The sequence below is a fragment of the Lygodium microphyllum genome, chromosome 9, assembly GCF_053477565.2.
Source record: "Lygodium microphyllum isolate KBCC chromosome 9, Lygodium_microphyllum_v1.1.10, whole genome shotgun sequence".
Taxonomy (NCBI): Eukaryota; Viridiplantae; Streptophyta; class Polypodiopsida; order Schizaeales; family Lygodiaceae; genus Lygodium; species Lygodium microphyllum.
Genome location: NC_141143.1, coordinates 113,804,456 through 113,830,870, shown reverse-complemented (window position 1 = coordinate 113,830,870; position 26,415 = coordinate 113,804,456). Strand labels below are relative to the sequence as shown.

At 40.7% G+C, this 26,415-nt stretch overlaps 1 protein-coding gene across 1 annotated transcript; it reads left to right on the top strand.

The window, feature by feature from the left end:
- On the top strand, positions 1 to 25,867 carry LOC148031442 (UDP-glycosyltransferase 85A5-like). Its single transcript, XM_087684981.1, has 4 exons — positions 1 to 21; positions 107 to 889; positions 24,504 to 24,922; positions 25,110 to 25,867. The coding sequence occupies exons 2-4, from the start codon at positions 361 to 363 to the stop codon at positions 25,641 to 25,643; spliced, it is 1,482 nt and encodes a 493-aa protein (XP_087541107.1). The 5' UTR covers positions 1 to 21; positions 107 to 360; the 3' UTR covers positions 25,644 to 25,867.
- Positions 25,868 to 26,415: the final 548 nt, after the last annotated feature.

Sequence of the window (26,415 nt, the reverse complement as noted above, 5' to 3'; positions counted from 1 at the left end):
TATTGTCGAGACAGAAGAAAGGTAAGAAAAAGCATGATGGGAACATGCAGGGTTTCCAATTAAAGGTGGTCCTGTGCTAAGGGTAAAGCTTTTTGTTGAGCAGAAGGTTTGCTCGCAGAGCAGAAGGTCTTTCTGATAATCCATCGATCGGCTAAGGAAAAGTTCCAGCCGAGGTCTTGTTGACGATCTCTTGGTAGCGTAGCTCACACGTCACATGCAGGTATCTAGCTGGCTAATTAATCTCTGCATAGGCTTAGGGATTGGGAAGGTCCTCTAAGGTCTGTATAATTCGAGAAGCTGAAACCCTCTAAGGTCTTGTCGACCGTGGGATTAAATCTTGCCAAAGGGATCAGAGCCATCATGGCTGCGCCTGCCTCTGCTAATTCTTCTTCAACAGTCCATCTAGTCCTGCTCCCTTACCCTTCGCAGGGGCACATCAACCCCATGATGGAACTGGCGCGGCGGCTCATCCAACGGTTGCCAGACATCCACATCACGTTCATCAACACCCACTACAACCAGGGGCGCATCCTGGCCAACGGCAGCGGCGGCGGCTGGCCGTCGGATGAGACGCCGAATCTACGGTTCGTGCTGGTCCCGGACGGGCTGCCTGCCGGCCACGGGCGGCTGAGCGAGAACGTGGCGGAGTTCATGGAGGCCGTGGACCAGAAGATGGGCGGGCCATTGGAGGAGGCCCTGCGGGGGGTCGTGGCAACGTCCGCGGCCCCCGTGGCGTGCATCGTGTCGGACTCGGCGTGTGCGTGGGTGCAGGCGGTGGCCGACCGTCTGGGCCTGCCCAGAGTGACGCTGTGGACAACCCCCGCCCACGCCAACCTCGTTTATTGCTCCCAGGCCCTCCTCCAATCGCAAGGCATCATCCCGTTCAAAGGTGCGACTACCGTCTCATTCCTCACCACAAAACCGGGGTTCTTAAAAAGTCGAGGTTTAATATTTAAAATAATAGATCACGTTTTTACTCAAATCTTGCAAATATCGAGACTTTGAAGGTAGTGTGTCACGACTCACATCCAAAGACCAGACTTTCAAAGTACTTTGTAAAGTCTATTACTAAAAATAGGCATATTTCTACTAAAGGTGGGCATATTTTTAGTAATAGGGACTCTTTGGGAGGGGGGAAAACATCTTACTCTATCTTCACTTATAAAACTCTCCTAAGTCGTGACCCTAACACAAAGGGATAAAGGAAGGAAAGAGGTGTTCAGTTCGGTTCAATGCACATTTTGTTATGTATAGAGAGAGAGGTATGCATATATGCACTTAAAGTGTTTTAAAGGTATATATTATAGAGGACTTATTTCAATGTGAAAGATGTATATTAATATTAAGAGACATTGATAGCTTCCAAAGGAAAATACAAAAGACCAAATATGCTAAATTATATAGCCTGCTTAAGGATTTTATTACAAATGCAAAACATTTTCCTTTCAAGCAATTCATGAGAGCGAGAGAGCATAACAAACAACATTCGAGCAAAATGGATGAGCAACAAAACCATTATTGACCTAGCCAAATAAGACCTCTTACTTAGAATATCAAACTTCTCTCAACACCATGACCTTTAGAATGTTTTGGACTTTTAGCCTTCATCATTGAATTTTCCTTGATCTCCCAAAAAACCTTGTTTGATTCCAAAAGGAGATGACAACCAACAAAACTCATTATGTTATGAAGGTTAGAGTGTAATAGTTTCAACCTTAGAGCACATCCAAAACACATGCATAACATCTTCCTCATTCTACTTACATAAGGGACATAACGACGAGATGCTATTCTATGTAGCTTCAATTTTACATGTAACTTATTCATTAGAATCCTCCACAACAAGTTGAGCCTAAGTGATGGAGTAGCATGCCAAGACTTTTGGACCTTTCTCCTCTACACCAAGAGAGAATCCATGGAAAAGTATTTCTTATGTTAGGTAGGTGCTTTAGAAATCCATTTAACTGTTAGGTAGGTGCTTTAGAAATCCATTTAACTAAGTATGGTTTGGACTTCAATCTCGGGTAAGTTACTCATGAGTATATGTGTGCATCACGTGGGTTCAAAATAAGGTATTTTTAAAATATCATATTTATACATTTTTTACATATAAAAGAGCGCAATATAAAGGGATTATTTACAGATTGAATAAAAAAGGATTATGTTTTATTCAAAAAAAATCATAGATAAGGATATTTATAAATAGACCTTGAACGCACGTGATATAGAGGATATATATATAGTAACTTCCCTGAGACTTCAATTTATCAAGGCGTTTCCCTATGAATCTACACCCAATAAGAAAGTAGATTATCCTTACACATAGTATAAGAGGTAGGTTAGTTCTTGTTGGAGCTTCTCTAAGACATATCATAACCCAATCTTTTTCTTTTAAGGTAAGTTTATATGATGTGATTTCATTTGCACATAGTATAAGAGGTAGGTTAGTTTTGTTGAAGCTTCTCTATTACATATTGAACCTAATCTTTTTCCTCTAGGGTAAGTTTATGTGATGCAATTTTGTTTGCACTCTTAAAGCTCAGAGTACAAGTATCCCTTAGGGGGGTTTACAATATGTAATCCCTCCCTATCACATGCTTTCCTCAGGGGTTTACTAAATATATATCCTCTATATCACGTACGTTCAAAGACTATTTATAAATATCCTTATATCTATGAATTTTTCTGAATAAAACACAACCCTTCTCTATAGAATCTATAAATATCCCTTTATATGACATTCTTTTATGTGTAAAAAATGTATAAAAATAGTATTTTAAAAATCTCTTATTCTAAATCCATGTGGTATACACATATATTTATGAGGAGTCCCCTCCAATATGCATTCAACGACTATTAAACTCTAGGGAGTCCACCTTATAGAACATGTAAGATACCATGTGAGTTCAAAAGAAATGGTATTATATTTAGTAAAATTTACATGATTATATTTATAAAACAGATTTTTATTAAAACTTTTAAAAAATATGTAAGGTTAGTAAAGTAAAAGGAATCATTTTAAGAACTTATAACATTTAAAGAAATGGTGTTCTTAATATAATTTAAACGCATAATATATAGATGATTTCTTATAAGTAAAACCCCCAGGATTTTAAACAAAATTCTTATCTTTGAATTTTCTAAGAATAAAATACACTCATTTTTAATTTACTCTATAAATATCCCTTTTAAATGATACCCTTTTGTAAGTAAAATGTGTATAAAAAAGAGAATTTAGAAATCCCTTTCTTTAAATCCACATGATAGAGTTACATATTTTGTGTAACCTTGTTGAGAGGTATCCCAAATATCCATCCAGATTTGTAGACTCTTCTTCCACTACAAGATATAGGTCATATACTGATGTCTAAAGTGACGAAAATATTTCTAAAAAAATTTGTCCTCCATCATCGCTAAAACCATCGATATATACATCTCTATTAAATTGTTGCTATCTACATCCCTAATGTGCATCATTACACGAAAAGTGATGTTTTCTAATTCATTTAACAATGCAAATAGTGATACATGCTGGGTTATTTGCGATGGTAATAGCGCCCTTGCAGTCCCATGTACTAAACAATCTTTCGTAAAGCTTTATAAATTGAGTACACAATTGTCATCAAAACATATACATCGTGAGATGCTAGAAAGAAAGAGTCATTGATTCAATATTTAAATAAGTATAATATCAATGATGATATTTCATAAAACTACATGGAATGATAGGCAGGAGAGTCCAAAATAAAAAAATATATAAATATCACAAAATATGAGTCCATACAAAAGATGAGAAATATATCCAAGGAAAGCTACATAGAAAGAGCTTGCGTACACCATAGGGCCAAAAAAGGAAAGGATGTGCACTCCATGAATCCAAGTGACTACTACAACTTGTCACCGTCGTCTGAGAGGTCATCCCGTGATGCAATGGAGCATCAAACGGACTCTCCAATATAAACAACCAAAGATTAATACACAATATATAATGTATCACAAAAAACTAATAATTAAAAACAAGAAAGAGGCACGACTTACTGGGCAATCCCGCGTATATTATCTATCGATGATTATAGTGAGACCACGTCTCTCTGCATACCGAGTCTCCAAACTTGTAGGATCATGGTTTGTGATTGATTGCTGTAAGGAAAATAAAGTAACATTGTTGGAAATACGTTTATTATTACAAGTATCATACCAAATAAGAAAGTGAACACAACCAAAAGAAAACTTACAAAATCCTCCAAATAAGTTCTATGTCCACCACTCCCCAAATGATGCATGACCCCCCTCCCTCCAACTGTACCTTCATTGTCTCCTACTATTGCCGCCATCATTCTAGAGAGTTTGTGGCCTCCTCCCTAAGTCTTTGTTAATCCTTTGTGTCCAAGCCCTCACGATTTGGAGCTCCACTCTTGATTGCCTTGCACATATTTAATAGTCTATGTGACATGTGTGTATACATACAATCCATCATCTATCCTGTGGAAAACCAGCCCACTACTGTAGGTACCAAGAACTCATCGTGCAAGGATGCTACCACATAGTCCTTGCTACCCTCCATTATATTTTTCTAATGGTCTAGAAATTTGTGCCTAAAGACTTGTTGGTACAACTTCCTCATGCATGCTATCACCCTCCTTTTCTCATAATTCATGAGCACATCATCGGTTTTGTCATCCACTAGGTATTCGTACCTTGGTGGGGTACGTCTAAGGTGGGCTCTCTCCTATCTACGACTATACTCTTGGATGTAACCAAGAGACCTTTGTCCATTTGGAGTACTTGCATGGGTGGTATCTTATTAAAGCCAAAAACCCTTCAAAAAATACACTTTTATTAATCACAAGATTAAGAAAAGGGCCAAAGAGAGTTCACCACATGTGCAAGAATATGGTATTCTTGTCTCCTCTTTCTTGGAGATAGTAGAGTCCACTTCATGATTCTCTCCTCCTTTTTAGCCAAAATCTCCAAATTCTGATATATTTTGGTAGTCCAGTAAGTCCTTGTTTACTTATAAAATCTAACAAAGGACATGATAAAGATGTTGAAACTAGCCTTCATTCCGTGGGATGGGTGGTAAATCCCTGATTACAACTAAATTACAATAGAAAACAATAGATATAAATATGAAAATATAAATTTATCTATTGATATTAGATAATGCATACCCGATTGGCCTCAAAATTAGCACCCCTTTTGGTATAACTTTAGCTTTGTTGAAGAAAAACTTGATTTACAATAGGATTCTCTCGATCACCTTTGCAATCCAAACTTCCCTTGCTATCCAATACGACCTGCAAGTCTTCAATTTGTTTTGCCCCTTGATTCGAGCACTTAATTGGCCTTCACCCACTTCATAAACGATGAAAAAGCTCCAAATTCAATGACTGGATAGTCCTCCACCTTAATTTAGCTGAAATTTACCTTCAGCCCTGAAAAATCCAAGTCTTATAGCTTCCAATTTTTGACACGCTTCCCAAGGCTGTTGCTAAACCCTAATTTTTGTTGTAAATTAGGGTTTATAGTAGAGAAATTTGTAATTTCTTAGCCTCTAAGGGTCCAAATGCTAAGATCTTTAGAGCAAGGCTGTGAAATGGTTAGGAGATGAGAGAGAAAATTTAGAGTTTTGTCATGAAGAATGACTGAAAATTAGTCGAATGCAATAGTTTCCCTACCACAACAGTATTAAATGCTATCGCCTATAGCTGAGACATCTAAATCACTTGTCACCTTATACCTGGATGCAATTTCCAACTGTGGAGCGTCCAAATCTGCAATTGCCTCCTCAAAACTCAATCGTGGTGGCTGCAATGGCTGAAAATAGGCTAGCTATGGCTTCTTATAGCTCTCCCACATTTGCTATAGTAAGAATAATCTCGTTTTTCCTCTTCTTCAATCTTTTACTAGCTTGTATGGGCAAGTTTGCCAAGTGGTAGCCTTCCCAAATGGTTTTTTCAACATTATCTATAATTAAATATTAATTGTTAGTCTTTAATTACTAAAAATTAATCTAGTAGTTATTTTGATGCCCAAAAAAAAAAAGACTAGCTAATAATTAAATTGGCTAGGCATATTTCACTATCGAGTTTCTTTGTGCCACCTTTGACCATTAGATCGGCATTAGGTACCATTAGATTTATATCTCTAGCGTCACTAAATTGACACTTATGGCGAAATGAATGAGCTAGGCCAACAATTGACACTAGATACCACCAAGTACTTGTGCAACATATCTTATAACAACTTTTTCCTTTGACATCACGTGATTTTCTCAGGTCTCGGGCTCGTAAATTTACTCTAACCCCAGTTGCATCTCGTATATGCAACATTTACTTAATCATGTGATAAAAAATTAATCCACATGTTAAGTGATGCTTTAAAAATACATGTCCTCATGACAGATGCTATGAAGTTAATAATGATTTTTAAAAAAATCGAGATCTTTTTAGCACCCAATATAGTTTCATTAGTCTTCATAATATTTCTTTTTAGTTCATTCATCTTTCTCGTTGAGATTCTTTCTTTGTGAATTTAATTTGTGCATGGCATCTAGAAGATGCCCTTCTCGTTCAATAAACTCTTGTACCATCTATAGCCAACGAGCTGACAAAAATTGGGAGTAAAAAAACTTTAGCATAAATGATTGGGCTACCATGCTACCCTCTTGCAAGGGCTCTCACAAGGTGAAAAGAAGAAAATGAGAGGATATAAAATATCATTGGAAGGGATATATCATTGCATTCAATTATACCTGAAGGGTGGTTTGTCAAAGTGCAACATGTTTACATGGCCAAGTGTGGAAAATTTTTCTCCAATCATTCAGATCCACGGACTGCTTATTGCTTCAAGCGTTTCAAGCCAAGTGCAATGGCTATCTCTCACATAACCATACTCACTCTCACATGTATGAGTATAGTAAGCTTATCTCCATGCTCGATTGAGTTGCCTCCTCTCTCAAGGACTCTAGTAGCTCCCTGATCGAAGGTGCATGCTCAAGCAAGGTTGATCCTCAAGCTCCAAGCTCCATGCTCCATTGCCATGCGCGAGACAAGAGAAGAGAAGAAGAAGAAGAGAGGAGAAGATGGAGAGCTTCTCCACCATGGTCCCTTACCCTCACACACTCACTCCACTCCCTCACAGTTCCTCTCTCAAGCACAAGAGCAAGCAAGTAAGAACAAGAACAAGAAGAAGAGAAAAAGAGAACTAGTGTTGGATTGGAATTACAGGAGACCGAACTGCAGGCGAACATGGGTTGTTATTCCCCACACTTGAGGACCCAATTTATGTAAAGGGAAAGAGCGGTGGGTGTAGCTTATAGAGACACGTCTAACCATAGGGGAGTGTGACCTCCTTAGGTGTGTCCTACCCTTGATGAGCCCTAAGTGTGAGGTGGGGGAACAAAAGGGCTAGATGATTAGGCATAGGCTGACCAAGGCCACTAGACACACCTAACTTGAGAACCCCTAGGTGCAATGGTTGTGGCACTCTGAAGTTATAGTGGACTTCATTCATCCTTTCCCATTTTTCTTCATTTTCTCTTTCCTATTTCTTTTCTTTTCTCTCTCTCCTTTTTTGTGTTTGTTTTTTTTTCTTTTTTCTTTCTTTTCTTTTTATTTTTGGTACAAGTAAGAGGAGACAAGCTAGACGTCATCCTCATGCTCCTTAAGAGCTTCATGCAGGGGTCTAAGGGATTTTCTAAGGAGAACTCATGGCTTAACATGTAGCCCTTCTGATTAATCCTTACATTGAGTGGGGTAGTAGAGAGGAAAGGATGGTTACATTTTGAGAACCTACTATCACTCATATCTTCTAAGAGACTCATGCAAAATGCTAGCAAGAGAGCGGCCCTTAACATTAGGTAGGTCATTGCATAGCTGTCTATTTTTACATTGATGTCAAAATAAAGCGGTGGCGGGCGCTCTTCTTGTGGTATTGGCTTCTGTTTTAATAGGAGTCGCAAGAGGCAAAGGTAATTACAGGTGTTAAGGAAGGCAGGGTCCGGGTGGCATGCTGCTGTGAACTCATCAAGGAAGTGAGTAATGGAAGGCCAGAGATCTTGAGCTCAAAAAATGAGGCATTGTTAGGGTTGGAGGCGTTAACATTATAGATCTAAGGGAATTTGTGCCTGCCATGCTTCCCTTGGTCAAAATCCACACTGTGGCATCTTAGGTAAGTCATGTAGGGTGGGGTCATCCCTTTTGTACGGTAGTGTGTTGCAAAAAGCCATCCATGCCTCAAAGTTGTTGTCCTAGATTCTTTGGCACCATGTAGGTTGGGGTTTATAGCCTTTGACCTTTTTAGGCTCTTTCATGACCTTTTCCTCCCAATACAACCTCTTTGCGACCTGGATGGATCCTTCAACCACTAGAAGGGGTAGTACTTGATTTAGGGCAGTAGGGTAGAGGAAGTCAAATTCAAATTGTGCCCCCCTTCTCCTATTGCTCCCAATGGTTTAATTCCAATGCCCAATTGATTGGCAGTAGTTGTTCCTCGGTTTTCGGCTTCTGGATTTCAAGTATGTCGTATGGCTTGGCATTAAATTTTCTCCTTGTGAAACTAGCCAGCTCTCTGCGTTTTCTTTTAGCCTCAATTATTCTTTCTACAGTGGCCGGATCTTCTTCTTGGCCTTTTGCTTCTATTGATGGAGGTGAGGGTGGGCTCTGTTTCGCAACCTACCCTTCGGGGTCATCGAGCGGGGCCTTCCTCCTTTGGTAGTTTCGTTTGGGTGGTGGTTGTGATCAGTTGTTCTTGCTATTCCTGACCTCCAACTCCCAGCTGCTCTAAGTGTGCTTTAGAGATCCTTGCCTGTAGTAGCAACAGAATATGTCTTTGTTGCTCTAGGCTTGGTTCTAGGGGTGTGTTCTCAGAGCCCGCACTTTATGGCTCTTCGTGTGATTTCTAGCTTTTTCTTTAGCCCTTTTATGTTGTCCTCATCTCTTGCCTAAGAGTCACATGAAGCATCGTGTTTAGAAAGGCTTGTTGTTGGACCTCTAGCCCCACCTCCTCTGTTGCTTTGGGCCTTGCTTCTGCCATGATCCTTTCACTTGCTACTAGTGTGAGGTGTTCGGCTAGGTCTCCGACCCTTCCAATATTTTTGTCCTCTGAGGCTTTGGCCTTCTCCTCGATCCTTCCTTGATTGTTGCCCCAGCTCTCTTAATAGCATTGCTGTCACTTGTTTCTATTCCTTCCAGGTGTCAAGTATTTTTTCCTTGTCTTGCTTATGGTAGACCAACTCTTTTTGTAGCCTTTCCTACTCTTGGAGAGTCTCGAGCAGCCGGTTCTCCACTTCTAAAAACTTTTTGGTTGATGCCTTATCCTTTTGGGCCTTAACCTCTTGCAACTCCTTGAGTAGTAGTTCTTTTTGGCTTTTCTCTTTGTGGTATTGTGCATGGGCTTGAGTCTTTACTTTTTTCAGCTTTTATGTGAGCTCATCCATGGTCATTTTCAGTTGCTCAAAGACATCTTCCATGTCCTTTTGTCCTTGCGCATGAGGCTTGAAATATCTATCCCCAAGCTAGTTTCTTCCTCTACCTTCTTTGACGGGAGCTTATCGGCCTACCCTAACCGGAGTTTCTGTGTGCCTTCTTATTTTCTCAGCTCCATCTCCTTCTTTTCTTCTAATTCTTTCTTCAGGTCATTCAATTGCCTCTGATATACACTCACCTATTTTGTCTTCTTGAGTTGATAGGCAGGGAATGCCTCTTTTTCAATCTCAAGCTCTGCTATGGCGGCCTTTCTATCCTCTTTCATCATCTCTAGCTATCCTTGGAGCTCCTATACACATTCATCATATTGAGCTATTGGTGGTGGCAAGGCTAGCAACATGGATGTCATTGATGCTTCCACTTTAGGTTTCTTGGGGTCCTTTCTAGATTCTGCATCCCCTGTAGCTAACCTCTTTGTCCCTACTAACGCAGGATCTCCACCACTGGGCACTAGGCCTAGCTACTTCAAGCTCAGTAAGTACTGCATCCAAGCCACCACATTGCTTGGTCCACTTGGACTCTTGAGGTCCCTTGAGTGGCGGCAGGTGTAACAGTCAAGGCTAGAGATGGTGGGTGTAGTGGGACCTTTCCCTTGCCCAACATGATGGGTTCTTGCACCCTCTCTTTTATGGCAGTGCTTGACCCTGGTTCTTCTCTTAGGCTTCTCTCTATTGGATCTCGAGGGTGGGAGGCCTCCTCAATTGACAGCCTCATGGCCAAGGCCAGCTACTCTTCATATTCTTTTTTCAACCTCTCCTTCTCCTCTAGCTACTTTCTTTTTCTTTTCTCCTCTGCTTTTTCGCAATTCTTCTTTAATATTTTTTAGCCTCTTGTTCTCCTCCTCCTGCTTCTTCGACTCTTCTAGCTGCTTCCTCTTCCTCTTGTAGCTTGCTCGGCTTCTTCTCTTTGCACCCTTGCTACTTCCTTGTCACTCCTAGGTTTCCTGTGGAGAAGGAGACGGGGTCTGCACCTAGAGTGGTGAATGGGTTGGTGATTCATGGGCAGGGGAGTACTCTAGAGTCTCTTCCATCACTTCTAGCTTTTCCAGGTCTCCAATGGCCTCTTGAATGATAACAGTGAGCACACCTCCAAATCCTATGCTGGAGGCCTTGCCCGATGGTTTCTTCTGTGCTTTCCTTTTGCTGTGGAAGCCAGGGACTCCCTGCATGTTGGGCTTGCATTTTTGGCTAGTGCTTTACTGAAGCTTCAATGGTCTTCTGCACATAGCCATTCAAATTCACCTTGTTTAAGGACCTGGCCATTGCAAGGCTCTCCAGCAATGGTACTCCAATCCTACTCATTAAAGCATTGTACCGCTAACTAGAGAATAGAGCATGGATCGTCTTCGCATAGAGCCTTTGACCTCATGGTCTGGAATGTCGGCTAGGCTAACTCCGTCATTGGTGCGGTAGACTAGGACCTTGTCCATTCCTAGCATACTAAAGAAGACATCTCTTTTAGGCCACCTCTCAATTTTGTTGACTAAGCCTAGTGTTATTTCCACCAGCTCGAGGCTCAGTTCAAATTCAACCTTGTAGGTTTCTTCTCCTTGTCTCATCATTATATTGTTGTGGTTCCTATCAGCATCAAAGGTTTGTAGGAATTCCACACACTTGCTGTAATCCATAGCTTGTTCGACCTTCTCTACATACTTGCTCAAGTTGCATTGGTTTATGATCCACTTCACCGCGTGCATGTTCTTCCATAACCACATCTTCCAAGTTCATGATGCTTTTTGAACTTGAACTGGTTGAAGGCCCTTATTTCAGTTGTTAGTGTACTTCGCTTACTCTTCTTTTGTGAGAATAGAGGCTTGCTACTTTTTTCTTGACTTGCCATGTCAGATTCTTGTCATGACTCATCATTAGTTTTCTTGAGGCAACCCTTTGCGACAAGATAAGTAGATAATGAATGCAAGCTATAGAAAGGTGAAACATTGAAGTCTACAATGAAAACTTTTACTTCAAACAGTCCACACATTCCAACAAACATTCTTGGAGCTTTCCTTGATCATAAGTCGACCTTCATCCGTCTTTTTAGCTTTTTAAATTCGATTGAGATTTTAAGACACGTCTTCTTTTCCGCCTTACCCCCTCCCCCTTAGGAATGATGTGATTTCTTCTTAGAATTGGAGGATGAACGGTTAAGGGCATTAAGCGCAGGTTGTGGTGTTTCACTTTTGCATTAGCCATGCATAAAAGTGTGGGTTATATTCCAAGTGAGCATATCGGTCCATGTCGTGAGGTCGACTGCCTACATGGGTAATGTAGGTCAGGACATCAGTAGTTACAAAGTCACCGGAGTTGATCTTGCTGTTGTGATATGTAGCTTTTCCTTGGTAAGGATTTGATCTAAAGAGGGGTGGGCTATGTCATGATCTTCTAAGGGTCGATTGCAAGTGATGGCCGATATTCTAAAAAGGAGGTAGGAGCATCATAAGTGGGGTCATACTCAGAGATTTTGATAGTGCATTTCTGCTCAACATTGGTCATAATTGGGTAGCCCTCTTATTCCCATTGAAGAGACTGAGAGCATAACATTTATGTAGAAAGTAAGAGTCAATGATAGCCAGCTTTTTAAGTTCTTCTAGCTCTTGGCTTGTGACAAAGGTTTTCCTCTTGCTATAGGAGGTGATTAGTCTCCGTTTACGTGCTTGCTCTCGAGAAATCTCAATGGTGATTAGGTCCTCGGCTACCATGGGGGCTTTAATGAACATGAATTTAGATTCTTCCTAGGTGCATGGTAGCGTGCATACATAAGTTGCCAAAATCTATTGTAAGAGCTCCCTTCTTGAATTTAGTAAAGCATTTTGGTAGGTCCTGGGGCTTTCTTTGTTGTTCGACCTCTGACCCCTTTGGTTGTCCTCTCTTTTCCTCCTTCAACCGTTTCTGCCTTAGATGGACCAGCAAGTCTCCCTTGGTGGATCTAGTTTTAGGTGGTCGGGTATCTCTGGTTTGCTCTTAGAGCTTACTTCCAATTTCAAGTTAAACTCATAACCCTTGCTAGAGGAGAGAGTTTCCCCTATTAGCGGTCAACCCTGAGGCTGATTCTATTCTAAAGAGAGGTGCGACACTTGGCTGGACTAGCCTTACTTCCTCGTAGTCTATCACACCTAAGTGATCCAACCAAGTGCAATCACATTTAGTCCTAAAGACTCCTCTTTCAATTCTAAAGGTGTTGGCTCTTTGCAGCTTGGATTCTACTCTTATTTGGTCGATCATTACTCCAAATGGCCTAACTTTCATGCCATTAGCCAGTGTGACGTTAAACCTTGCGATCTCCATTGGCGGGTTATCCCATGCTTGTAGGACTACATGGCTAAGCACATTGACTCCTGCTCCTGTGTCTATAATCCCCTTTCTTGTGACGTCTCCTAATGCTACCACTGGTAGGATTGCATGCATCTCAGTGCCCTTCCAAAAAGCATTTACATGTAAGGACTTAGGCACACTGAATTCAATGTTAGGCTCGGTATCTGCATGGCTACGTTGTGGTCATGCAAATCGGTTATTCATGGCTCGTTAGATCCCTCCACCCACTGCTTTAACGCTTGCCATAATAAGAAACTTTGCCTAAGAAAATCCCCCATTGGTAGAGTCATAGGGGCTGATATCAATGTTGTAAGCAGATCACTAACTACTGGTCTTTAATCATGTTCTACACTCCTTTGACATTGCTCTTGGGTAGTCTGTCTGCTTGTGGCACCTAGGCTTCATCTTTGTGGTGCTACATGGGGTGCAGATGTTTCTCTAGATTCTATGTGAGTAGGTGAGACAGGCATGCTCACACTAGAAAGCTTGTCGATCTCATCTTCTAGCATAGACTCGACACTCTTTAGGTGCTTTTGGGCCTCTCTCACCCACTTCTTGACCTTGCCAACCACTTTCAATTGGTGCCTCGGATCAGGATAGTCCCCAACCTTGGCACTCCCCTTCTTTGTCGTCTTAGGAGCAGATGTCTCCGCTTCAGCATCCCTAACTATCTTACCCTTTGGTAGTGTAGTGGCACTATCAGTTTTGAGTGTGAATTTTGTTTCCACTCTCTTTTTTCTCCTCCTACGACTCCTGTTCCTCCCTATGGAGGCTATGTCAAGGTTGCTAGGTCTAGGTAATGAGATATCAACATGTCTCATGTGTGCCTTGGTCATGACATTCAACGAGATGGGAGTGGCCTTGCCATCAAGTGTCTAGACTCTAAATAGCCCCAAAGGTATGGATAGCATGATGTTGGAGAGCTTGGGTTCGAAAGTCTACCATCGAGGTAAGAGATAGTAGGGTGAAGGGAGATTCAGGGAGAGGAGTAAACGAAAGAGAAGGGGCTTAAAGAAATAGAAGATGTAGAAGAATAATCAAAGAGGTGAAGCCTGTCAATTTATTTTTGCATTATGAGAAGATAAATCTCTTGTACAAAAACGTACATAAAATAATAACTTTGTCTATGCTGCTTAGACCGCCAATCTAATGCCTCCATTGGCTCCAAAAGAGGGGTAAAATACCAACACACTTGGCCAGAATTCTCCCAGATCACTCAAATGCTATTCACTGCTTGTAAACTGTGACCGTGCATCACACGATTTTTCCAATCCTTCTTTTTGCATAGAATCCTCCCAAAATGGCTGAAAGCTACCTGCTTTCTTTTACATGCCATCCTATTCTAGAAATTGTCTACAGTTTTTTAGATATTTTCAAGAGATAATATCTATCATATCAAATATTGGTTAAACTTGTCCAAAAATCTAGTATTTTTGAACCATCCACACTACAAGCACTGATATTAATGACTAATATGGCATTGTCTCTCTAGATCAATAAGAAAGCCGAATGACTATGCACTCTAGAGTTTTTCACACGGTGTGCGCACAGTGACACGGCAACAATAGTTGAACTAGTAGATGCTTTCCACCTAGGGCACTCGGCATACAAATGAGTGATTTTACACTCAGGGCATCTCAAGTCGACCTTTTCTTGATTAGATTGCTCTTGTTTAGGGCAATGAGATGAGATGTGTTCTGGGTGGTCACAAGTCCAGTATGCAAAATGTTATTGGTTTTGACCTCCTAGGCCTCTACCCCTTTCCCAACCTAATGCCATAACCGGTACTAGTCTAAAATCCATTAGAATGGGATTACCCTCTAATGCAATGGAGCGTCGCTCGGTGGATGGATCACGAAGGGTCCATGTGGTCTAGGTATGCCCGTGGGATTGATGTCCATTTTAGGGATAGCTGGCCTTGAATCATTGGGTGCTGGAAGAGCTAATGGAGCTTCCCTTCCGTAAGGTGGCGGTCTATTTCCTTGGTAGTAAGGTTGATTATATGGTTGTGGGTATGGCAACTGCCTCAGCAATTGGCAATGCAATGCATCATGGACAAACTTACCACAATTGGCACAGGGTCTAGATCTAGGATCCATGCACTTGGCTAGGTGGTTGCACGTAAGGTCTTGTGGGCCTCCTCATCATCTCTTGAAGCTTAGTCAACTCTAGCTTCATGTCCGCCAACTCCTAGCTCTGTTTGACATTCTTTCCTTTCTCCTAGACACTATGGCTTGATCTTTTGCTAGCAGTCGTGGCTCTCTCTAAGTTTGTAGAGGTTGTGCTATCTCAGCTTGTGGTCCTTGAGCTTCTCTCTTTGAGGAGGTCATCCATTCATATGGCTTCTTCAAAGACCCTAGCCAGTACATCCCTTTGCAAGTTCGAATTACCCACTAAAGCCTTGTAAAGTTCTTTGCTTTGGATTCCACTTATAAACACAATGGAGATAGCTCATTTGCTAGGTTGCTCTATTGGGTTGGGATTCTCTTGAAGAGACTCCGCACCTGGGTGACGTAGTCTCGAATATCCTCTTTGTTCTTTTGATTGATGTTCATTAGTCGAACAATACGGTTATCCAAGTACCCTTTCCTCAAAGAGTCTCTTGATGAAGAGACTCTTAATGGTGTTGAAAGTATTCCATTCGGCTTTTTCTAAACTATTGTACCACATCCGTCCTCTATCCCCAAGGTAAAGACCAAAAGCTTGTGTGCATTGAGCAAGGTTTGTTAGGCCATTCACCTCCCATACCTGCTCAAACTGCTCTACAAAACTATGTGGGTTGTTACTAGGCTAATACTTTTTGTCGAGTTGCTTGGCAACTACTGTCGGGTATTTTTGTTTGGCTTTTTGAATTTAAAGTAATGCCTAGTCCTGTTTAGCAACAAAGTTGCTAGGGCTGCTCCACTCTGCTCCTCCATAGCCGTGTTATCTATGAGTTGCTTCTTCGTGAGAAGCTCACTCAACGTAAGGTCAGCTTCAAGTGCTCTTTCCCTCTCAACATTGGGTCTTGTCCTGTTTCTGTTGGCAAGCACTAATTGGACCTCTCACATTTTTATCTCCTGCCTCATCCTCTCTGAGTTCGCTACTCCTGATTATAGGCAGTTATGCCTTGAAGTGCTTTCTTTGCCAGTCTCAACTCTTCCTCAAGGTCCGCCATGATGTCCTCGCAACGGCTGGTCTTTTGTGGTGCTCCATTTTGGTATGCAAGTCATATCGATTTATCATCCTGGATGTCAACTGGGAAGTCTCCTAAGTTGAGCTCACCTTTTCGAGGCTGGCATTAAATCCTAACATTTCATCAGTCTCTTGGGCTACTAGGGTGTTGATCAGGCTAATAAACTCGAGTAAGATTAAGTCTCTAATTGTGTTAGCTCCTTTCACTCTCCAAGAGGCTTGCTCTAAGGCTTAGTATCCTCGATCGCGCTTTCAAGATCTGAGGGTCTTCTTCTATTAGTGGGTTCGTTTGGTTGTCATGCTTATCTTGCGTGCGAGTTCCTTGTTATTTTAGACATTTCTCAATTCTAAGTGCACTCAAGTGCTCGTGGGGTACTTCCTTTCGTGTGCGGTGCGGAATCGGGCTTTCAACTTTCTAGGTGCACTTCAAATGACTATTTATGTAGTGTGTGATTGTGATGAAAATAATGTGGTACAACATGCACTTTTCCAAACCGCTCCTGTTGTTAGGTGGTAGTATGTCCGAATGTTCGACTTGGACAGTTTGAGTCTGAAAGGGGTCAAGCCGGACGGTTTGAGTGCGAGTGCTCAATTTTGGGCATCTGAGTGATTGGGGTCCAAGTCAGACAGTGTCATCCGAGTCAGACAGTTTGAACATTGTGGTTCAAGTCAAACGGATGAGTGCATTGTCCGAGTGGACAAGTGGTTCGAGTGGTTCGAGTCCAAGTGTCCAAGTCTAGTGACTCGGATGAGGAAAGGTATGTATGAGTGGACAAGTCCAATTAGGGAAATTGGACCCTGTGCGATGAGCATTGGAGTGTGGCGGTGAGTTTTTGAATGATGAAAAATCTTAAAAGCCCCTATTCGCACCTTGCTAATGATTACATCCAGAAAGTCGACACTAATCAATAAACACCATGCATAATCCAAAATATACTTGGAGGGTCAAAGTGCGTTGACAAAGATTACAATGCATAATCTCTTCTCTTTCTTGCAACTCTCTCTCTCACTCTCAGATGAGCAAATGAGCTCTCCCACCTGTTCCTGGTCTATTAAAGCCCTTCCCTACTCAATTATGGTATTCCCCCTTTCTTCTTCTGATGCATTATACATTAGAGATCTTTTTCTCTCCCTTTTCCCATGTTTAGTCTATTCATAATAGCAAAAACCCTATTGTGCATAACCTTTTTTTTTTTTTTTTCTTGATCCTAATGCATTCAAATCATAACCAAATGCCTATACTAATACAACCTACTCATCTAGATCCAAAAAATCAAAACTTATTTGCTAAGGATATCGAATACATCTTCAAACTCCCTCACTTTCTACCTATCTACCTCGGCACCAATTTAGGGAAATCCCTACTTCAATGCTCGATTCGGAGCGTGCAAGCATGCAAGCTCTCAAAGCTTGAATCCATTGGTCTAGATAATGGAACCAAAATTTGGGAACTTGCACTTGACCATGAAGACCCATGGACTGCTTATTTCTTCAAGCATTTCAAGTCAAGTGCAATGGCTACCTCTCACATAGCCATATGCGCTCTCACACCTAGGATTGTAGTGAGCTCACCTCCATGCTCAATCGAGTTGCCTCCTCCCTCAAGCACTCTGGTAGCTCTATGATCCAAGGTTCAAGATCAAGTAAGATCGATCCTCAAGCTCCAAGCTCCATGCTCCATTGTTGTGCGTGAGGCAAGAGAAGAGAAGAAGAAGAAGAAGAAGAAGAGAGGAGAAGATGGAGAGCTTCTCCACCACCACGGTCCCTCACCCTCACACACTCACTCCTTCACTCCCTCTCTCAAGCACAAGCACAAGCAAGCAAGAATAAGAAAAAGAAGAAAAGAGGAGAACTAGTTTTTGCCTCACACAAGAATGTCCTAATCCCTTTTAGGCACCCACCCCTTTTTTACATGACCGACCACTTTAGACTACATCCTATTTTCTTATTCCCTTCTATTTACATTATGGCTTCACCCATGCCCATCTACTCTTTACAAATTGCACAAGAGGGAGCGTAGTGTAGTTTTACAAAGATTTAGGGCTACCTTTGCATATTAATATGTGTCTCTTCCATTTTTGCACTGGCCTCAGGTTTTTAAGGTATATTTGCACTTTTATCCCTTTTCTCTCTTATTTCTACTATCAGGCCGTCTTTTTCCACTTTGCCCTGTATTTTAAAATTTTATTTGCTCCCTTGTTTTTATTTCTTGCCTTTTTTACATTGGGGTTAACACCAAGGATATGCACTTGCCTCCAAACGAACGTGTTTTCCAAGAAACACATTGTAAGTCTTGAGTTAATAACACATGTAATATATTTTTTCATTTAAGTAAGTACTAACAATGAATTCTTGGTTGTAGACATATTTCGTCAACATAGTGAACATGACCTAAGGAGTACGAGGTAGTTGCATATGACCATCAAAGCTCGTGACTATGGCCAAAGCACCTTCATCTTACCAACCTTCAAATCCATTTGTGCCCCTATAGTATCTCTTTTTCCTGTGATATGGTTCTATAATAAGCTACCAACATTCTTAAAAATATGGATAGAATCCAATAAATGGTTGATTTGTAAATGGGTTCAATATGGCAACTCATAGAAAACTAAGAATTGTCACATTTTTCTTGGAAGTAACTCCTCGTGAACCATCTTTCACTCATAGCAACTTTGGGCACCATCAAATGATGGCCCTGGCAAGAATGCGGTATGTCTCTAATATACCATATTCTTCATGGTTTGTGACCTTCACGAGTCCAATTGTGGTCCACATAATGGACATTCATGATAATGGATCTTCGGGAGTTCGTGACCTTCGGGAGTCCAATTGTGGTCCATATGATGGACATGCATGATAACCTAAGGTAAACAAACCTATCACAATATCCCTATCTAGTCAACACAAACATAAACAAGCCATGTTAGCTATCAGCAATGAGAATGGAAGCTCTTTTATCTAAGCACTCTTGGAACCTCAGAAAGTCATGTATGGTCCACATAAGAATGGCTCGTATGTAACGAATTGTCTGCCAACATGCTTGCTCATGTCCTCCGCAACAATCCTCTTCTTCCATAAAATCTTGAGCTCATCAACTAGAGATGGAAATTCATGTTTTTTACTTTATAGGGCTCAAGAATGAGCAAACTAAGGATTAGGTGTCCTTTCTTCGTAGAAAGCCATGGCAAGATGTTGTAGTTTATACGGACTACTAGCCACACACTATAAGACGTTGAGTAGAGACCAAATGGATTCATGTCATTCATAGCAAGACTGAGCCGAAGATTCCTTAGCTCTCATGGAAATCCTAGAAAGGTGGAGTTAATGTGACTTCATGCTTCCAAGTCTACTAGTATTTGTTAGATTTCATCTATGGACCCATTTTGCGCATGTCCTGTTATCAGGCTCGCCATGCCTGATGTGCGAAACATGTGACAGATTTATATTATAAGTGAAAAGTATTTGAGAATGAGGGATGGTTTTTTGTTACAGGTCTTGTATCAATATCTGTGACAACCACGCTTCGAGCATGTCTCGATAATCTCGTAGTCTCCTTGAAATAGCACACAATCGTTGACATGCACGAATGTTGTTGTAGTCCATGCTAAGCTTCCATAACACTAGTCGCATATCATCACAAGACTCAAGTATCATGTTTCTAGGTAGTACTATGTGATATTTTAGCAACCTGAAAAGAAAACCCAAACACCTTTGAAGAAAGTAAAGACCATTCTTATAATGGAGTCAAAGACAAAGGAGCATATTATGTACTTGAATAACTCGATCACACTTGTATCACTCCATCCATACTTTACCTATACACTTAGGAGCGTAAGTAGCATCTTTAAGTAAGATACACATCACCCATCATAGAATGCTATGGATACCTCCTCTCTCAATGGATCATTAGATGACCAAGCATCCATGGGTAGTAATTCATCGATCATCGCATCCATCTCAAGCTCCAAGATTGGAGGAAGGTTCAAAAGGTCTCCAATGTCTTCTGGTGTCAAGGGCATAGTTAGTGGCGTGCCTTCCAGTGGGTTTATTGGCTCAGGCACTCCATTCATTGCATGCCCATGAACTCTTCTTATACGGGATGTAGTAAGTGCATTCCTTGGGATGGAACTACACCTTTCAATTGACATTTCTAGGGCACATTTAATATTATTGAATTTGAATTCAATTACAGTTTGAATATAAAGCATGATTAGTACACACTTTTCTTACTGTTAACTCAAAGTTCAAAATTACTTGGCCAATGATTTCCAATTAAAACTTGCCAAAACGTCACATGTAGTCTATAGACAATTGATGTTTTCATTGAGCTGCAAGTTTGCATTAAGTGCAAGGACACAAGACGCACTGATTGAGATACACCTCTCGATCTAGAATATTGCAGCCATCATTATTGTTCATTTTATCTATGTTACGACAGACAATATAGTTCTCTCTTTCAATTCATCACTCCCTAGCTTCCTTCCTCTTCCCTCCCTCCATATATATATATATATATATATATATATATATATATATATATATATATGTTTTCTCTCCCTCCTCTCTTGCTTTGTTTCTCTATTTCTCTCTTCCTTCCTCTCTGTATTCTTCTCTCTCTTACCTCTATTTATATACCCATCACTCTCACCTTTTCTCCCTCTCTATTTCTCTCCCTCCCTCTATCTCTCTTTGTTTCTCCCTCTTCATCTCTGTTTTTCCCTCTCCCTCCTTCCCTCATTCTTTCTCTGCCTCCCTCCCTCCCTCCCTCTCTTTATTTCTCTCTTCCTAGGCTCTCCCTCCCTCTTTATTTCTCTCTCCCCCTCTCTCTCTCCCTCTTTGTTTCCCTCCTCTTTCTCTTTCTCTCCTTCCCTCTCTCTATTTTTTATGAAGCCTCCTCTCTCTCCCTTTTTCTTTCTCTCCCTCCTCTCTTCCTCTCCCTCCCTTCTTCTCTCTATTTCTCTCTCCCTCGCTCTCTCCCTCTCTATCAATGCATCTCTCCATAACCAAAAATAAAGAGAAAAAAGAAGAAAATAGAAAAACAAAGAAAGCAGAGGCAATGTACCTACCTCAAAGGCTCGAAGATGAAACCCTTTGCGCATCCCTCATTCTTCACCTTCGCAGCTTCCCTCTCTTTTCTCTTTTGCACCCCTCTCCTTTTTCTTCACGGACACATCGGTAGCAGTGGTAGAGGTGGTGGTGAGCTCTCCCTCCCTCCCTCTCTCTCTTCCTCTTCCTCTCCCTCTCCCTCCCTGTCTCAAAGCTTTGAGCTCTCTCACTCTCTCTTTTGTTCTCTTTCACAACTGGTTAGCAAAAATGCCATGCTCGAGTTTTTGGCACTTTTTTTACTTGGTACGCTATCGCTATTTGCGTCACAATTGTAGTCACAATGTGCATCACTGCTCTCATCCACTACAAAACTGTGATGCAAATAACGATGCTGCTAATTTACATTAAAAAAAAGTGTCTCTATTTTCCCATTCCCTTGTAGCATTCCAACAAGTAAGAGATAAAGAAATAATCACTTGAAAATGAATGAAGTAATCTTGAAAGGCCCATCAACTGAAACATATAACAAAAGAAAGAGATATGCTAGAACTCTATGCCCAAATGAGACCCTTGGTTATGAGTTTCTAGCTGTCCAAGCTTTGGAACATAGGTGGTTTAGAATCTTTCACACTCCCTTTAAGAATTAACTTATCCACAAGAGCTAAATGTTTAAGTGAACATGTTAAGTGTTGAAGATTGTTTAATCCAATGAAGCATGATTATAGCCTACAATTGATTATGAAACAATCACTTAAGAAGGGTACATTTTCGCCTTAAATATTTATCTTGAGTTTCTTTAGCGCTAATACCACCATCGTACTTAGCTATTTTGACCTATTTCCAAGCAAAATCATGCCACTAATGTTGGGAACTACCTAATTAGATAAAGCTATGAATAAAAACATCCATCTATTTCCACCATGCCTATGGAAAAGAAAATAGGAAAGGAAGATAAAAAACATAAGAGCACAACATCAACTTAGCTATGATAAGCCATCTAGCCAAACTATAAGAAAATGAATAATAGATGAGAAGTTGCATTGATAGTCTTGTCTTGCATCAACTTATTAATATTTTCACAAACCAATCAGTAATTAAGACAACTAAGAGATGAGTAAGAGGACAATCTAGCCTAATTGATTGCTTCAGTTGAAAAGGCTTGAAGAGAGTATCATTGATTGAAACTCTTGTAGATAATTGGTGAATAAAGTATTGATCATTTTATAGAATCTAGCTTCAAAGCACACATGTCATGGGTGCTAGGGTAAAATTCCATCTAGTATGATCCAAGGTCTTATCCAAGTCCATATTCAACAACATAGCTTCTTGACCATTCTCAATCACATGATCTGTGTGGTAAATCTCAAGTTCAAAACTCCATTGTATAATCTCCTTTCCTTGACAAATCCATATTGTTTAGAGTGAAGAACTCTGGCATTATATAATTATTCTACCTACCTATGATTTAGAGAACTCATTACAAGAATGGTTAAGCATTGTAACAGGCCTTCAATGACTTGGTTTTGCGGCCCCTCTTAGGTGAATTAGTTTGTCATTGAGGTGTTGACTTATCACTCCAATGACTTGACATGATTCAAGAGATCATAAAGATCCTAGAGATATACATCCAATATGGCAAGATAGAATAATGTAACTTGAAAACCATCAATCCCTAATGACTTTCTTTCTACATAAGTTTCAATAGAAATAGAACATAGCTAGTAGAAAATGGTCTATCAAGTATGAGCATAACTTTTGAATATACCTTTTTGACATGCATATCATGAAACTCAAAGACATGGTGTAGCAAGCTCTTAGAGGTTTCCGGATCAACAATAGCAAGAGTAGATATGTGCATATTGAAAACAAAACCCATATCCCAAACATCAATGACAAGAGTACCATTATTGACTTGAACAAGGACTATTGATTGCTTCTAATGATTTTCTTTGAGAGCGTGAAATAAGACTAATTTGAAAATTTGTTGTAACATCTTAAAGTGCCCCAAACTAGACATTTCCACCTTTTCAACATAAGATTTCTAGCTCTATCTTTTTAGTGAAATCCTCAAGACTCTTTAAGTATGAGAAAAACAAAAATCCATTCAGTTGAATCCATAGTAAGACATGAAACAATCGAAGCTTAAAATCTTGCAACAACAAAAGAGAACTCTTGCCTCCAAGCTTTAGCCTTATGATGATCATCGTGTTCAGAGTACTCCATAATAGCTTGTATACAAGCTTGCCATCTAAGACAAGGGTTACATATACCCACAACCATAGTACATTGCTACATTGTGAGATAAAGAACAAATAGAGTATCCTATAATAAGGATACATTCAGCTTGAAAGGAGGAGGACCATTAGTAGATTTGGTGGCTAGGCTACATTTTATGTTATTAGAAAAGCGTGTTTATGCAAGTAATGGTTGAATTTCATGTTATCCATCAAAATTTGAATGCATAATTTAGTGACACATCACTATTTCAAGATATAGTCGAATAATGCTAACATTTCAATCAAACTAATTTTGATCAAAACTCTTTTTGATAAAAAATCTTTTGATGGGAAAAGGTTTATTTACATACATAGGAAACCTCATGTTGTTACAAGTAGATTAACCAAGTTGCAATGACTTGTTTAATATCATCTAACTTGAACTAGTATAGAGCTTACATAGTAAATTGAAATTGAATTTTTAGGATTATCCTAATGCTATGTTGTTATAGGTTATTAGAAAAAAAAAATGTACCTTTTATAGTTATATTAATTCAGTTAAATAGTTAAATAAGTATACAAACTAAATAAGATTAAATGAGGTAGTTTTCATAAATGATTATATTAAAGTTGAATATATAAAAATTATTATATATTACAAATTATGATATAAAAATTAATATATAAATTAGTAATTCGACATGAAACCTTGGTTTGGTGAACATTGGTCTCCAACAAGGCTTTCAAAATTATTACTTGTCTAACTTACTCGAGCTAGTTACACACCAAATGACAAATACCCAACCTTTGCCTAGAGTGTGAGCATGCCATTTTTGAAATTGGGTGTGAACTTAGGCACAAAGCCATTACACACTGAAAGGATATATTTTGCAAAAGAGTAAAAAATAGCACACTTATTATTATTATTAAATTAGTTGCAAATGCAAAAGGTGTACCCTTGTCCGTCACTTTGCAAGGCGAGGGAGACTTCCCCATCCAAAAGTGGGCGAGGAGTTCACCTGGCCAACACTTGCAAAGTGGACGTCCCCCATTTGGGGTGTGACGAACCTCAATTAACTAGATCTGCCCATGAAACTGCGTTATTTATTTATAATCAATATTCATTTTGTGTCCAAAATTGTAACTGGTATTTCACGCCACCGAATCAGAAAAGTGTGTGTTTGAACTTTTCATATTCCACGTAAGCATTAAGCAATGTACGGCAAAGTCCAAAGTTAACCAGGTGTTGGATATATACATACCAATAGGGAAGGAGGACCGGTCCGAGCTTGTGACGAGCATGGCGGGGGTGGTGCCACTCCGCCTGTCGGAGCTCATCTCGTTTTTCGAGGATGGCGAGGATTGGCTGTTCAACTGGTGCGCCAATCAGTTTGCTGGCGACGAGCCGGCCAAGGCTGTAATGAACCTGGGCAACAACATCTACGAGCTTGAGACGGACGCGGTAGACGCCTTCCAGTGCCACGTCCGCTCTTTTCTACCCATCGGCCCGCTCTTCCCAACCTTCTATATCGACAGTTCATCATCCACATCCACTACGCTGGCCGGCCACGCGTCCACGAGCCTGTGGCCGGAGGATAGTAGCTGTGGCACGTGGCTCGACGGGCAGGCTCGGGGCTCCGTCGTGTACGTAGCCTTTGGGAGCGTTGTGCAGATGGAGGCGCACCAGGTAAGGGCTGGCGAACAACCTACAATGCGCTATGACTGCTCTGAGAGAGAGAGAGAGAGAGAGAGAGAGAGAGCGCTTCGTTAATCGGTTATGATAGAATTACTACTAGTGTGACAGAATTACGAAAGTCATTATAATGCTAACCTTCATGTTGCATGCCAACCTTTCATGCGTGCCCGGCGCCCAGGTCCGTGAAATCGCCCTTGGCCTCGAAGCCAGCCCCCAGCCCTTCCTGTGGGTCCTCCGCTCTGCCGTCGACGACCCCGCCACCCGCTCCCTCCTTGACTCCTTCCAGGAGCGGACCCGCCACCGAGGCCTTGTCGTCTCATGGGCACCCCAGCTTCTCGTCCTCTCCCACCCCAGTACCGCCGCCTTCCTCACCCACTGTGGCTGGAACTCTCTCACTGAGGCCATGTCTGCTGGGCTCCCCATCCTCGCCTTCCCAGGTACCTTCGGTGAGCAGAACATGAATGCCCGCTATGTTGTGGACGTCTGGAAAACTGGCTTGCAGATCAAGCGACCAGACGGCCATGAGGTTGTGACACACGAAGAAATCTCAACAACCATCACCACCCTGATGTCAAGCCCAGTAGGAGATCAGGTTAAGCAACGAGCTAAAGAAGTGGCTCTATTAGCCAGAAAAGCTGTGTCTAAAGGAGGCTCATCAGACCAAAACCTGGATGTCTTTATCGAGGCTGTAAAAAACTTTAGCACGAGCTAATTAATCAGCTGGGCATTAAAAATTTCACACATTTCCTGCTCGCTGAGGTACAATGAGGAGATTATCATTTTCCTTGTGAAGCAAAGCCACATGTTAAGGTTGTGAGAGTACATATGTAAAGTTACTTTCACATATTCGTAAATTTGCACAATAATGTTAATTGTGTAATGATAGTTTTAATATTTTATTGCTATCAAAATAAAATGAGTCTATTTATTTTGTAGACAAGTGAATGGGCACAATCTCCCACTATACATGGGTAATGCATACATGTATTTATAGATTTGTATTTCTTAGCATTCGCGCTCAAAATTTATGAGAAGCATCCTTTTTGGCTTTGTGCTTTCCTTGCATGAATGATATGCTTTTGGCTAATAATCTTATGTAACTACTATCCTTGCTGTCAATCCAACATTGATAGAATGGTAGCTACTTGTCCCAAACTTGTAGATACCCATCCTAGGCTAGTAGATTAGTAGCTACCAATCCCAAATTTGAAGACTTATAGCTACCAATAGGTGCCAGTCCCAAGTTGCTAGATGACAATACTAAGCTTTGGGAAGATTGGTAGCTATCACTAGTAGTTGTATCTTGTTTCTTTGTTTCCACTCCTATGTGATTGGTGATTTGTTTCTTACTACTTGTGATGATTGCACAACCAAACAAGAAGACAAATGAAAAAATTTACCAAGAATAGATAGATAATATGACAAAGGAGCATGATACATGTATGCATGGAGATGATGAACACACAATTCTCATAGAATTAATG